This window comes from Myodes glareolus, chromosome 13 (assembly GCF_982192425.1).
Source record: "Myodes glareolus chromosome 13, mMyoGla1.1, whole genome shotgun sequence".
Classification (NCBI taxonomy): domain Eukaryota; kingdom Metazoa; phylum Chordata; class Mammalia; order Rodentia; family Cricetidae; genus Myodes; species Myodes glareolus.
The window spans coordinates 44,435,139-44,450,128 of record NC_142038.1 but is presented as its reverse complement, the minus strand read 5'-3'; the positions used below and the strand labels follow the sequence as shown (position 1 = coordinate 44,450,128).

The following is a 14,990-nucleotide window of genomic DNA, read 5'->3' as shown; positions in this document are numbered from 1 at the left end:
CCCACTGGCTCTAGAACATTTTTTTTTTCTCAGATGGGTTTTCCATTACGGCCATTGATTTTCACTGATTCATCTAGACCCTTGCCTACCCCGCTATGAGGTGTCAGAGATGATGTCAGAGATATTATCTTACATCTCCTGTTTCAATCAAGAGATAAGGACCTAAAGAGGACAGAAACTAAGGCCAAGCTCACTGTCAACGCTCTTCCCCAGCCCTTCAGGCAAGAGGCCTAGAGAAGGGGTCTCGCTGCAAGCCACTACTAGTCCAACTGATTTTCATTTGTGGGATTTTTGTGTCATCAAAGTGAAAGAAGGAACTCGGGTGAACATCTGTTACTCTGCTATCCAGTGACTCGTCTTTCACACTTGGCAGGCACTCTGAATTGGTTCTCTGTACAACCCGACAGCCTATTGTTCTTATTATGTAAACAATGTGGACAGTTGTTCACAACTGTCACACATTATAGGAATATGGAGTAGCAATTAGTTAACATTTCATCAGCCTGAGATAATTACCGTTAATATTTTGATAGCTGACTTTCTTATATGATAATACACACATACACGTGTATATAAGTGGAACCCTATTGTACATAGTTATTTTTTTATCATGGATACCTTTAATTTTCCTTAAAATATGGGGGTTTGCTTATACAAAGGATATTTTGCTTATCAGAACCAATATGAACAACTTTTCATATTTTTTTCTTATGAATGTCACAGCACACTGACTCAGAAACAGGTGTGAGGTTGCGTGGTCAATGACTACTTGCTGAATGATTCAAGAATAGAATGACAGAATAAGCAGAAATGAATGTGTTAAATAGAAACAAGGCAGAAGAGAGTCTGAGTCCTTACAAAAATCACATATTGCATCATTTGACAGCTCCTCTGCATCTTTAAACTTTAACTGGGGCAAGAGGACCCAACTTCAACATCTTCACAGGAATCTACAAGTGTGAATTCCCATGCAAATTACTCATGTAAACTCTCATTTGAGCCAAGCAGCTGTCATCTTGTGGAGTCCAGCTTTGCCCCTTTGCAAAAAGGATTATCCCAGCTGGGCTTGTTGACTGTGCCTCCTTATGGAGGGACAGGGAGGGTCATGGGACCCTCATTTAAGTATCCAGCTTCTCCTTACCACTTGCATGTAGCTTCGACTTAAGTGCATATGGCTGTGGGAGGGACGACTATAAATAGGTAGAGGAAGGAAGACTAGGGGAAGGGGGTTCCACCTAAGTCACTAGGCAGAAGCCTCCACTCCTGCTGCTCCACACCTTCCAGGGGTGGCCCTGCTGGGGCAGGGGGACAACACACACGATGAGGAACCTCTCATCCACACACTGTGAGGAAGTCCAGTAAACTCCTTGGTTCCCCAGAGTGAACTCTGGCAGGAGGATACCTCTGTTTGCCACTGGAACCTCTGGAGAAGGGGTTGATGTGACTTGTGTGTCCCTGATAGGAAGGAATTTCTGCAACGCCATGCAAGCAGCTTCTGTGGAGTTATCCATGTCCTTTCTAATGAAATCGAGTTCTGAAAGCATCTACCAAGCCAAGAAGAACCCTACCTCCCATGTGGTAAGCTAAAAGGCAAAGATGAAAGCGTTGCCTTTGAGAAAAGGTCTGCCTTGTTCGGGAGGAACTCTGCAGCACTTGCCTTTTTCCCTGGCTGACTGAACTTGGACCTCAGTTTCCACACTCATGAAGTGGGAAGAATATCTATGCTCCATAAAATTGTGATTAGTCGATAGCTTAGGGCATTCGGGGAAATAAACAGTTTGATGAGAATCTGTGGGTTGGGGCTGAGCATGTGGATAGTTGGGAAGGGAAGGAGTACACACAGGGGCGGAGAGAGAAAGCGATCCAGAGTGGTAGGACCCAGCACAAGCCGCCTTAGGTAGTTTGAAGATGAACAGACAAACAGGGAACACTAACATTCACAAGGGAAACACTGTGAGGAGACTAACCTTCTTAAAGGGCGAACGAGAGAAAACAAAGGTTTTGCCTTTTCAGCATGTGCCAGTGTCTAGATCGAAATGATCCCTGGGAGGGACCCAAAGGCAACCTGCTTGTCAAGTTACTGGAAAAAGAAAAGGACCTGGTGTGCATAGTGGGCTCTAACCCAAGTTTCTAAGATGTATGGGGGAAAAATCCGATCGGAAAATTTCCATTTCATATTGTGCCGAGGAAGCTCCAGGACTGACTAAGCATGCTGGCAACAGAAACGCAATGTGACAAACAGACTGCCTTTGTGTTTTTCCCCACAGCACAGAGTTCAAGTCCTGCTGAGACCTCAGCATTGTCTCCATCTCTGGCTCTGCACAGGGTCAGGAGATAGAATTAAAACTTAGCCACCACCGGGGATGTTAGATGCCATTCCATAGGACTAGGGAAGTCATGGTTTTATCTTAAACTAGGACCATCGAGGAATTCCCAGAAGCATAGTCCCACATATCTGTGCAGCCTTAATTCCTACCTTCAAGACAGAAGAGGGAGGTGACATTAGGAGATTTAATATTATCATGAAGGGTGATTTTAAAATTATATGGCCAAATCTCCACTGAAACTTACTGTTTCTAGAAGATACCTTAACATTCGCTATCCTCTATGGAAGCCCTGGTTTTCCTTCCCACCCCCATACATACTTATCCACTCAACCAACCATCATCCATGCATGCATGCATCCATCCATCTGTGCATCCATCCATCCATCTGTGCATCCATCCATCCATGCATCCATGCATCCATCCATTCATGCATCCATCCTTCTACACATCCATCCTTCTTTAAATTTTAAGAACTGAGCAGGTAGCGCATATACTCTATCATTTTTAATGTTTCATAAAATGTTTTAATTTTAAAAAGGCCTCAAAGGACCTGGTATCCTGACTTCAGGACTCTAAGGGAAGGCCCCAAGAATCTAAATCAAATGAACCAGAACCTCCAACTGATTTCCAATGGCAAAACCTAAAGCCAGCACAAGTTCAGACAGTCTGCGGGCTTTGAAAATGGACTCAGACCTGCTTAAAGCATAGCAGTCATAATTTATTCACACATATCAAATGGATCTGATCTACATTATTTTTCATGTCCTCCAAATTACAGTGCCATTCTGGGGGGAAACTAGTGATGTTTGGAAGTCTTAAGACAACAAAGAACAGAATTTCCCTCTCAGCCTTGCCTGAGTTCAAATTTCATCCAACTACATGTTCATTGTATTAACCAGGAAAATAAAAGCACAGCTTTTAGAAATGTCAAATTTGTGCCCCAAGAGAGGTCAGCTCATTAAACAACCACACTGGTTGTCACACTGGGTCAATAATTCTTTGAAGTCACCTACTTACTAGTTTGAGGAAAATTAACATTTCTGGGTCACCAGGTTCCACATACTCATCTACAAATGATGCCTGGGAACCACGAAAGTAATTTTATTTAACATAAGTGGGCGACTGTATCCCAGGGAGCAAGCTGCTCACCCGTGCACTTGATGGCTTAGAATGCAGCCTGCCGCTCCGCTAGGAAAGGGCGAAAGAGCCAGAGCTCCAGGAGAGCCTGGGCCAAAAGGTTTAGATTAAAATTCAGTTTATCAAATTTTCCTTACTCTCATCCAACAGAACTTCCCTGGGATGAACTTAAAGACCCTAAAAAGCTGTGGCAATGAGAAGTTGGGGCAAATGGTGGCCAGAACAGAGGTAGGAACACACCATAGAGGTTGAAAAGAATTAACCGGTGCAGTTATCTCAGAACGCAAGTTAAAAATGTCATCGTAGAAACATAGCTGTTTGTGTCATGTTGCCCAGCACGTGTGTCTTTAGAAGCTTGTTATGAAAAACAAGACATGATTTACAGACAACATACTATTTATCATACAATTATAAGAAAAATGGGCATAATTTGAACTTATGACGTTAAGGGAACGTAAATATAATTCTACTATAGGATGTTATTAAACAACACTCTCCCCCCCCCAGTTGAATCCAAACTGACAAATGCCAGATACGGTACTATTTTACATGTCAATGTAGCATTCCCTCAATTGTCCAGTCCTCTGTGTCTCTCTCTCTCTCTTTTGTGTGCACACGTGCATGTGTGTGCACACTGCATGTGTGCATGCACGCACTCACGCGCGCACACACACACACACACACACACACACACACACACACACACACACACACACAGAGAAACACCTGGAAGAAAATATATAAAACTATTGATGTTAATTAGTCTGGAGCTAATTGATTTTCTTTTAGGCTTTCCTCTACACACTGAACACCCACTGGTGTGCACGTACTTGGTTCTCTCTTAACATCAGTGCTTTTCCACACTGTGCTGGTCTTACTGGAACACACCCATTGCCACAAGCTACAATGGAAGAGTTGAGCTATTGGGATAGACAAAGTATATATTCTGGTCCTTGTCAAGAAAAGCTCACTGACTCCTGTTGTAGAACACCCATACACTTGTGCAAAATGGAGAGCATACAAAATTTTCATGCCATTGGGTTATTTATAGGGAATTATGACATTACAGTACATTACAGTACATATGTAGATATATATATATATATACATAGAGAGAACATACTTAAATTTGTGCTTAAGAAAGCATGCTTTTGGTTTAGACATAAAAATTACAGGTTATCTTTTATGTGGAATCTAGAAACTACATATTTACATGACAAAAACTACATTTTATATATATATATATACATAGAGAGAGAGAACATACTTAAATTTGTGCTTAAGAAAGCATGCTTTTGGTTTAGACATAAAAATTACAGGTTATCTTTTATGTGGAATCTAGAAACTACATATTTACATGACAGAAAACTACATTTTTATATATATATACATATATATATATATATAACATTACATATGTATACATCAGGAAAATAGAGAAGAAATTGTTTGGGAGAGCAAAAAATGGACAAGATACAGTCGTATATGTGAAAATGTTATAATGAAAGCCCTTATTTTGTATACTAACACAAAGCTGAAATTTAGAAGTATTAAGAAGTGGGTCAGTATCCTGGATTGTAAATAAAGCTACTTTAGGAGGTGACTCTCTGGAGTAGGCACACCTCCACTTTTCTTCTTGAGCTGTGTGTTTTTTGAGAACCAGTAGTGTTTGTTCCCAAATCTCTTAATGTCTATTTTGGAACATATCAGGCTAAATGAAAAAAAAATGGTGGAAAAAAAAAGAAAAAGAAAATGCTTGTTCCAATGAAAAGTAAACAGAATGTTTTTGAAAGATGACAAATAACTGTGACATTAAATGTAGTAGACAATCACAAACATCTGCAGTAAAGATAGTTTATGAGGTGACTAAGCACATATATTCATCACTGTATTTTGCTCAAGTACATAAAAATTAGCTGTGGTCTTTACCATAATGGGTTTTGTGTGTGCAAGAAAAATATAGCTCCAGACATGAGATCCATACAACACGTACACATTTTGCTTTTCTCTGCAATTAATTAATACTTTTCCTAAAAAGGAATGCCATTATCAATGAGATAGCTTTCTGAATTTTCTCAACTCTTTGTCACACATGGGGTGAGAACAATTTCTTCTGTGTGTCCGACATCAAAACAATGTATGTTGCTCTATCCTCTGCCATATTTTTGTAATTAGAAAAGACTTGGCAAAGATGCACGAAGAGCCACCCAGGTCATCTTTTGACACTATAAGGGCAAACACGGTAGCCACACACAGTATGGTGTGTGTAGTTAACTACATTTGGAGAATGGCAGAGTGTCACCTGCCCGAATAGATGGGAAGATGCTTTGGATCAAGGATGCAGAAACTGCAGCAGCCATCCCCCACTCACAGCACACCCAGTGCTATCCTTGGAAGTCCATGGTTTTGTTTTAAATTAATAGATTTGCTCTCTACATGGTGACAGTGAAGGAGATATTTTGACCTTCCTGATTTCCAAAAGGGCACAGGGGATTTACAACTCTCCATAGAGTCTGCGGTGCAGAGGGGAGAGTCTACTGTGTCTGTCAGATCCTGTCATGGAGAGTTCCGTTTCCCCGACTGGCACTTGCTCTTCCCTGTCAGCGAAGCAAGGTGGGCAGCACTCTGCTCACCAGATGGTTATTTGTCCCACCAGCCACCGTTGCTGCAAACCAGAATCTCTCCAGCCTAAGGCTGCCTCCAGCATCCGTGCTGCAAGGCACTTCCTGCCAACAACTTTGCCAAATGGCTCCTCTCAAAGTCATGGGCTGCCCAGACAGACTGGCTCCTCCATCTGCAGCAGCTTTTGGCAAAGAGACATTTCCCTTTCTGGCTCTACCTCTTGGCTGCATCGGTACCGTCTTGCCAGGAGAATGATTTGGCCCCTCAGTATAGCCAGACCTGGACTTCTGGAGCCATTTAGAGCTTGTGCCTGGGTTCCCGGCCCACCCCTTGAGCACAGTATCTGAACATACCAGAGACCCAGATGATCATGAATATAGACAGAGATCGATGCAGACATTTACAGCCAATAAAACTACAGATTTGTTCCTTCCCTCCCCCACCTCCAATCTCATCATTAGCAGATTAGGAAGGGGAAACTCAGATACCCAAAGTGACTAATTACTGTGACGGGTTTGGGAATCCTACCCAGGGCTTCTGAGGTACATCCCATACCAGTGGATTCTTGATAAAAACAGGAACCTTTGTTTTGATGTTGAAGCAGAGAGTATTTTAGAAAACTGTGTCACCATTGTGACTTCAGTTTTCAGCAGTTATGGTTGACCCACTGAGTAGAGATAGTCTGGGGTCTTGAATCAGGCAGATTTGGGCGTGGTCTGTGCTGTCCTATTGTAGGGTAGTAACCTCAATTCTGCTTAAACTTTTCAATTATAGGGAGACACAATGATTATTGGCTCTGGAAGTGTGAGGGCTTACATGGGAAGAGAGTCTAGAGGACCGACTGCTTGGGGCAAACAGAAAGCCTTTTCCAACCACCAGCCGTCATTCCTATTTACAGAAACTCAGGTCCACACACATTTTAGACACAGTTCTGCGTTCACGGTAGTGGCGTGCCTGGCGCTCTTCTCTTTAGGCCCTTGGTGGCTCACTGCATAATCAAAGGTTTACATGGAGAATAAATGGGGAGGATGTCTTAGTACCCTCCCACTCAGACGTATGAATCAGCATCTATCTCATCTTTGAAGATGATAAACTCAGAAAAGAGGATGTCTGCTCAAATACATATATAACCACTATGGCAGTTTCTATATAGTACAAACGTAGAAGGGTTGACCATCCATTCACAAGTAAGTAAACTGTGAGCACAGTCATAACGCAGAGGTCTCTGTAGCCACTAGAAAGATAGACAAGGAGGAGTTCAGACATGAATAAGACCGTTAAGACTATAAAAAATTGCCCGACAAAAACAAAATAAACAAGGTGTACTCATTTAAGTGATCAGCCCCAGGAAGCACACACCACCTCACAGATCTCAACTTTCTCTGGTCAAAGCCTGCCCACCCCTAAACGCCACACATCTTTTGCCCAGTACCCCCACACCCTCTTCTCTTCTTTGCAATCACCATAAGTAAGGAAGGTTTGTCCTGAGAGTCTGACTGGCCCTTCCCGTTACCCAGGTTGGCTCATTCATTCTCCAAATAAATCAGTGAATGCAAATTCGTTATCTTTGGATTTCACACATGCCTAGTGTATCATTACTCCTAATCTTTAGTGAATTTGGAGCCTAAGAAATTGAGGGTTCCCAGGTTATCGATGACAAAACTCCTAGTGACCTTGTAGAACTAACTTGTGTCTTCAAATGGAGAGCTGAGTCAGGCTCTAGAGAGAGATTTTAGGTCCCCATTGGCATGGCAAAAGAAGGGACCTGGGAGGATGACAAGTCAGATGGAACCTTTCTCCTTGTCATAGAGGCTGGGGGAGCAGCTTTGGCCTCAGGCACCTTCACATTTGTGTGCAAAAAGAAGACGCCCCAGACAGCATCTCTGCCACTCTCTCATTGTGGTCCAGGCACTGATAGGGGTTGTCACCAGCCCAGCCCAGGAACTCACCTCACTGTCAATATCTTGGGGGGGGGGGGTGAGACACTGAAAATGTTGTTCATAAAACTCCAGCTAGTTTCTCACATACTGACTTCTTAGCGTCATATCTATTTCATTCCTTTCATATTAGAGAGTGGAACTAATCCACAGGAGTATGTCAGCCAGGGGCTCTGGCGCTGGCTGAGGGAACTTAGCTCCCTCTTGGTGAGAGGCTAGAGATGGCCCAGGAATATGCTATGCTCAGTTGGGAAAGGCTTGATCCAGGGAACCCAGAAGCACTGGTTAAGCATAGCGGGGTATTCGTCATCAGCAGAATTCAGTTTGAATTCCCTCTCCCAAGATCTGGACAAGAAACAGAACAGCTGGGCAAAATGCAGGTGCCCAGAATCCAGGCTGTCACAGGCTCCACTCTGGTCATGTTGCTTAAATAAGTATGCTTGCAATACAAATGTGTTTGCGGAGTTTGTTTGGTTCTTTGTATCACGGAATGTATTATTGTGAAATGAGGTTAATACTTGATTAATGCAACCACTCTCCCAGTTTTCACAAGGAGCTTAGACAAGTAAACCTGAGAAACACCTAGGAAAACGTCTTGATCACAGTCAGCACTCATGACACCTTCCCTCAGTTTGGTGTCTAAATTGGACCCGTGGTTTCCTCTTAAATGCAAATGTCAGAGTCTACGGATGTCAGTCCATAGCTGTGCTCTTTTCACTGAGCATTATCAATATTTTGACAGGACTGGTGTAATAATATTCACCCCAAGTTCACTGCTATGTTTCTGACCAGCACTCGTCAAGGGCTTGCGCTTGCCCCTGGAGACCTGGTTGCTAATAATGAATACTTGCTGGTAATTTCAATGCACTCTGGTTATTATGTTGAGTTGCAGAACATTTCCTGTCCCCAGAAAGGTCACTGACAATAGCATACGGCATAAGGCAGCTTCTTCCCACCTTCCATTCCAGGCTTTCCTGAGAGCTTACACTCTCATCCATATGCATTGGAAGTGTACCATCCTGATCTTCCATTAGCATACAAATGCCAAGGCAATTGAAGGGACCGGAGGCGGCTTTCTATTGTGGGACACCACCTCCTTTTATTGGTCCAGTGCCTTCCTGTATCTTCATCTTAAGAGTCATCTTTACACACCTGCCCAGATTTACCCATCACAGTATTCCCTTTGGAGGAGGGATCCCGCGCTTGATGATGCAGAATTTCACTCAGCTCTCAACTTTAAAGACATTCAAACTCAGCACATCTGAGACTGGATTTTTTTTTTTAACCACCTGCTTACACACGACATGTATTTGGAAACGTTTGGTATTTGGGTCATTATGATATCAAAACCCCCATTCCCACGTGAAGTGTTTTTGCTGGAATTTCTTGATTCCAAACAAGGATCAGTTTCTCGTTGACTTCTCACTCAGCGCCTTACGTTCTTCCCTTAAATAATCTTCTCTTGGGCGGCTCACCTGTTCACATGGTTTCAAATAATTTTAATATGCTCCTGCTATCGAATCTAATTTAAATATTATGTCTAGGACTTTCTTCTGAGCAACAGAAGCAGATATCTGCTTACTCTAGAGCAGTGGTTCTCAAACTGTGGGTCTCCACCCCTTTGGGGTCACATATCAGATATTTACACTATAAATTATAACAGTGGCAAAATTATAATTATGAAGTGGCAACAAGATTATTTTATAGTTTGAGTCACCACAACATGAGGCACTGTGTTCAAGGGTTGCAGCATTAGGAAGGTTGAGACCCACCGCTTTGGTGGGTCTTGATGTAAAACTATACGTGTCATGGCTTTCTTAAAACTTATCAACTGCCAAAGAAGGTTTCTTGTTTCTCTGCAAGGATCCTGTGTATGGATCCTCAAAGCAAACCTCTGGGAGTTGTCTTCAGCACCAGCTACCGCATTCACACCCAAACAATCTTATCAAGGAAGTCTGGTACAGTCTTTCTCTACGATGAGTCCCTAATCCACCTGCCAGTGCATGTCTACTGCAGACATCATCCTGGGTATAAATGTGTCTCCTCCTTATCTCCCGGCTTCCCTTTCTACCCAGCTCATATTCACCCTTCTAACCCCACCCTATGCAGCAGCCAGACTGAGCTTTTGAAAAAAACAAAGCTGATATTTCTCCTTTACCGAAATCCTTTAATGGTTTTTCATCCATCTTTGGATGAAATCCAAATTCCTTTTGAGCAATGAGGTTCGATAGGATCTGGCCCCTGAATATCTCTTCAGGTTCCCCTCACCCAATACTTTATGAAGAAAATTTCCAAACAGGCAGCAGAACAAACAAAAGTGCTAGGACAAACAAAAGTGCTTTATAGTGACTATCCATGGGCCCACTTGGGTTTTATCATTAAAACCCTACAGAGCATTTTATCATATTGCTATCCATTTACTTGCTCCTCTGCTCTTCCATTAATCATTCTTGGTTTTGGTGCATTTCTGCGTCACTACCGACTCTACCCTCATTTTTAAATCTTCGTCCCCTACAGTCCAGCTATAGCCATCTCTCCATTCCTTGACTGTGTCAGTTGGTTTTGAATCTCTGGGCTCCTGTGCCCATTGTCCCTTCTCCCTAAGACACCTTTGGCTCTTGATAATGTAGATCTCATCCTTCAGTTCGTAACTTAAAACTGCCAAACGACAACCTACCCTTGGTTCCTAATCTAGACTAGACCTATGTTCCACCATGTGTGTGCCCTACACATTGACTTGCTAAATTAACCATCCAGTGTTTTACCTCTCCTGCTAGACTGGACATCCCTTGAAAGCAGAGGCCATGTCTGTATTTGAACATGCATTTCTATTTTAACCTTTGCCGAAAGCCAGGTGATATTTCTAGAAAGACTAAAGGCAGAATCAGTAACTGGTAGGAACCACATAAAGAAGTTAACCCATTCTTTCTTTAATAATATGTAAACAAGACAGCTTTTCTTAAGGCTTCTGGGAGAAAATGGGACTTATTGATGCCAAGATATAACCAGCAATTAACCAGCAATTAAGAAAATTGCTAAATGACAAGTTCTCTGGCTAGAGGACCAGAAGGGTGGCTTCTGCCATATTCTAATAACTCTTCCCCTCAAAAATACCCCAATCAATATGCAATCTAAACAAGACAGAATGTTTGATATGCAAACACAGGTGAATGCCACAGCTATGGTGGATTGGGCTGATTTGTGGTAGGTCAATATCCTGAATGCTTGCTCTGTATCAGATAATTTTTTCTGGGGTTCTAATGTGAATTCTATTTGTTTTGTTTGTTTGGTTTTGGTTTTTTTGGGGGGGTTTCTTTTAAGACAGGGTTTCTTTGTCTAACAACAGCTCTAGTAACCATGGAAGTAGTTCTTGTAGAGCAGGCTAGCCTCAAACTCACAGAGATCTGCCTATCTCTGCCTCCTGAGTGCACCACCACTGCCCGGCTGTGAATCCCATTTTAAAGCTAAGAAGACAGAGGACAGTCAAGTCATTTTAACTCATGTCCTTTATGACACTATTCTTTGAGCCCATTTGGAAGTGCCAGGTTAATCTAGAAAATCCACAGACTGCCACAATGAAAACAGGAGTTTTGGTTACTCCAGCAGACATCTAAAAATGCAGAAAGTCCCATTTAGATCTTAGAAATCCAAGACATGGACCCTTGGTTAGGGACTCTTGAGTCCCACATCTGATCGACCAGTATACTGACTTTAAGCTTATGGTCACCTGAACTCCGTCACCCATTATATGTCACCCATGTGCACATTTAAAAAATACTTCTGAGAAGAATTCTATTCCATATGGAAAGAAACTCAACTCATACACTCTAGAAACCATTGTCATCTTTCTGGTCATAGGAGGTAGCAGAATTTTCTAGTGAAAACAGGTGGGCTTTAGGATGGTCTCTACTTGAAGATTACGTGTTCTTAAATGGATGGCCTTGTAACAAGCAACATCTCCAGGCCTCAGGGGCTTCAGTTGGCATCCCACTCTGGATATGTGGAAATGCACAGAGAAATCTCAGAAGAGTGTTTGGAGTAGAAAAGGCCTGATGATGCTGATGCTGACTTGAGAAAAGAAGGAAAGACAGAAAGATAGAAAAAGGTAGGAGAGAGCAGTAATCTTGATGGCCCATAAAGGAGAGAGAGAGAGGGAGAGAGAGAGAGAGAGAGAGAGAGAGAGAGAGAGAGAGAGAGAGAGAGATCATAGCATTTGCATTGCTCTTAGCTGGATGAGCCTGCCTGCAGCTACCACTTACAATGCAAATTGAGCTTGGAGTCCTTCACAGTAACTACACAGCAAACCCCTTTCAGCTTGAAATAGAACACTGTAGAACACTGCAGTGTGGGGTGATCCAAGCAAAGCAGGGTGGGGGTTGGGGTTCAGAGAAAACATGAAGGAGAGTTTAGGGGGGAAATAGTCCACTGTATTTGAGCAGGTAGAAGTGCAAATGTGGAGTGATAATAAAGGAAACAGAGAAGTACTATCTACTAAAGGACGAAGAGGATAATCCACCAGTAAGTGGGTTTAAATTGTCAAGAAGGAAAAGAACTTTTGGGGAGAAGACTTGAATCTGGTGCTCTCTTGGGGGCAGGCTGGTCCTTCCTCAAGTGTTCATTAGAAGGGGCAGAAAGGTTTCTTCCCTACTGTCCAGTTCAACTGAATAGATGGTTGAAAACTAATAAACCAAAACTAGAGAGAGCTTCTTACACCACCAAGCTTTTATTCCATTTCCCCCTCTTCCCAGCTCTTCACTAAGATCAGGTACAGGCATCTACGAGAGACTGATTTATATATACCAGAAAAAAATGAAAAGCTCTTCTCTATAAACTCATGCCTCAATGTTACTATAAAAACTCAAATGTTTCATCCAGAATTAGAATTTATATAAAAATGCAATTAAATAAGTACAAAGCTAGTATTCAGGACCCTGGAAACAATAAAGAACATCATTTTAAACTTCCTCCTTCCACAAATGACATTCCTATACACCTGGCTCGGTCACCTTCTCACTTTGCTAGGTTTCCCTTTGCCTGTGCAATGTAATAGAAGATATATAAAGAAGGTAACATCCGTTCTTTGTAGTCACACACAGAAAGCTCCCTACTCACCACAAAGCTAACAGACTCAAGGGCTGGTTGCTCTGGTGGATGGAAATCCTAGATGTCATATGCTACCTGGTCACACTCAGTCACAAAGCACAAAGACTTATCGTCACACCGCCACTGTGCTAAAGAATTTCAAAAACACACTGTGGAAAGAGTTTCAAAAAAACAGCAAGAATGGTATTCATCATGGGGCAGGGATGGGTGGTCCATCTTAAAATTCATCCCCAGGGTCTCAGGGCTTGCAGGGCATCTGGTACCACAGACATGGTGGACTCGCTGGTCCCCAGACATGGTGATGAAGGAAGTGTTTTTAATAGCACTTGGAGTTCTTCTATCTAAACTTCCAGAGATGCTTGCAGAGGGTGGCACCCTGACTCCCTCCCCCACATGTGTCTTTTTATTTTCCCCAGGGCTGGCACTCTTATTTGAAACCCTGCCTTTCTCTGGCATTCTTCTGATATGATTAAACACTACAGAAATTTCAGCATTCTAGAAGAGGAACCACAGGCTAAAATGTCTTGGGACCTTTTCCCTAAGCACCTTCACACCCGTGTTCTCACATGGGCTATTACCATAGGACAATGCAGCGCTTTGTATTAGTTGCCAAACCAAGACCCACAGGTAGAAAATGAAGCTCAAATGCAAAAGTTGTGTCATTTAAATGAAACTAAAACGTCTCTTACACAAAAGGAAGGATGCTATCCACCTGCTGACTTTCCCTGAAGGCTTGCCCAGCGCTTAGGCTGGTGACAGAGCGAGAGCAAGCAAACGAGAGAGAAAGAGAGAGAGAGAGAGAGAGAGAGAGAGAGAGAGAGAGAGTGAGAGAGAGAGCACAATTTCACCTCTTGCCAAAGCTCAGCTTGCTGAACACTCCTGCTTTCTGCTGGCTGTTGATTCAGCAGAAAGTACTGCTGCAGAATTCATAATGGTGATTTTTAAAGGCCCCACGGTTCCCGTTGCTCGCCCCACGTGTCAGCCTCCTTTGCTCGCCGCGGAACACGATTCCCCAGCTACATTTTTAAAATTTTCTGGCTAACGTACTTCCAGGGGGAAAGGGCTCCCCCACTTTTGCAAAGGGCTTTTAGGGGGTTGTGATTGTCTGAGCAGGTAAGCCAGTGAGTCAGAGAGATGAATGGGCAAGAAATGAAGCCGTGCCCTTACTCACTGCAGCCACGGAGAGCCACGGTATCACACTATACCCAGAGAGGGGTGGATCAAGGTCTCACTGGGCCCCTCCCTTTTTCTCTCAGTCCAAGATTCCTGTAAGCATCTTGGGGCAAGAAGGGGTTATCTGCTTCCTTGGGATCATCTGTCTGCCTGGGAGCCGCGCCCTGAAAAGCCTAATCCCTAAAGGCCATTTTAACTCCCGGGGGCGCCTGGTCCACCTGCTGCTGAACTGGGGCTCTCGTCACAGAGTCCCGATGGATGTGGTGATCGCAGTTCGGGTGTGAGCCTAGTCTGAGCCCCCGCCCTAGCCCCAGCCCCAGAGCCCAGAGGAGTCTCTACCACTAGGCGCCTGACCGCTGGGTGAAGCACAGCTATCCGCAACTTGCACCCGACCCCAGCGGCGGAATGCGGCCGAGCTGGCATTACCTTCGGTCGCATAGCTGTGGTCGCGCAGGAAACTGTTGTTGATTTTGCGGGTATCAATGTCCTCCTCCATTGACAGCAGGCTTACTTGCGTGGGAACCAGAAGCCGGCAGACAAGTATCCATGATCCCACCCCGCAGCCAGTCTCACAGGAGAGGGGGGCAGGGGAGCCAGTGGGACTGCACCATGGTCCAAGCCTGAAGAGGAGACGGGGAGGCGGAGAGAGAAGAAAATAAAAACCCGGCAATGGAGCTGTCACCTCCTCCAC

General features: G+C 43.5%; 1 protein-coding gene across 5 annotated transcripts in view; it reads right to left on the bottom strand.

Moving 5' to 3' along the window:
* Ppp2r2b (protein phosphatase 2 regulatory subunit Bbeta) overlaps positions 1-14,990 on the bottom strand; it is a 398,449-nt gene that overhangs the window by 234,199 nt on the left and 149,260 nt on the right. For 3 of the 5 annotated variants that reach the window (XM_048419510.3, XM_048419512.3, XM_048419514.3), the window contains exon 2: positions 14,726-14,919. The exons of the other annotated variants lie outside the window; for them this stretch is intronic. In XM_048419510.3, coding sequence (XP_048275467.1) covers positions 14,726-14,919 — 194 coding nt within the window. The remainder of the gene's footprint in view (positions 1-14,725; positions 14,920-14,990) is intronic. 5 annotated transcript variants of the gene reach the window in all.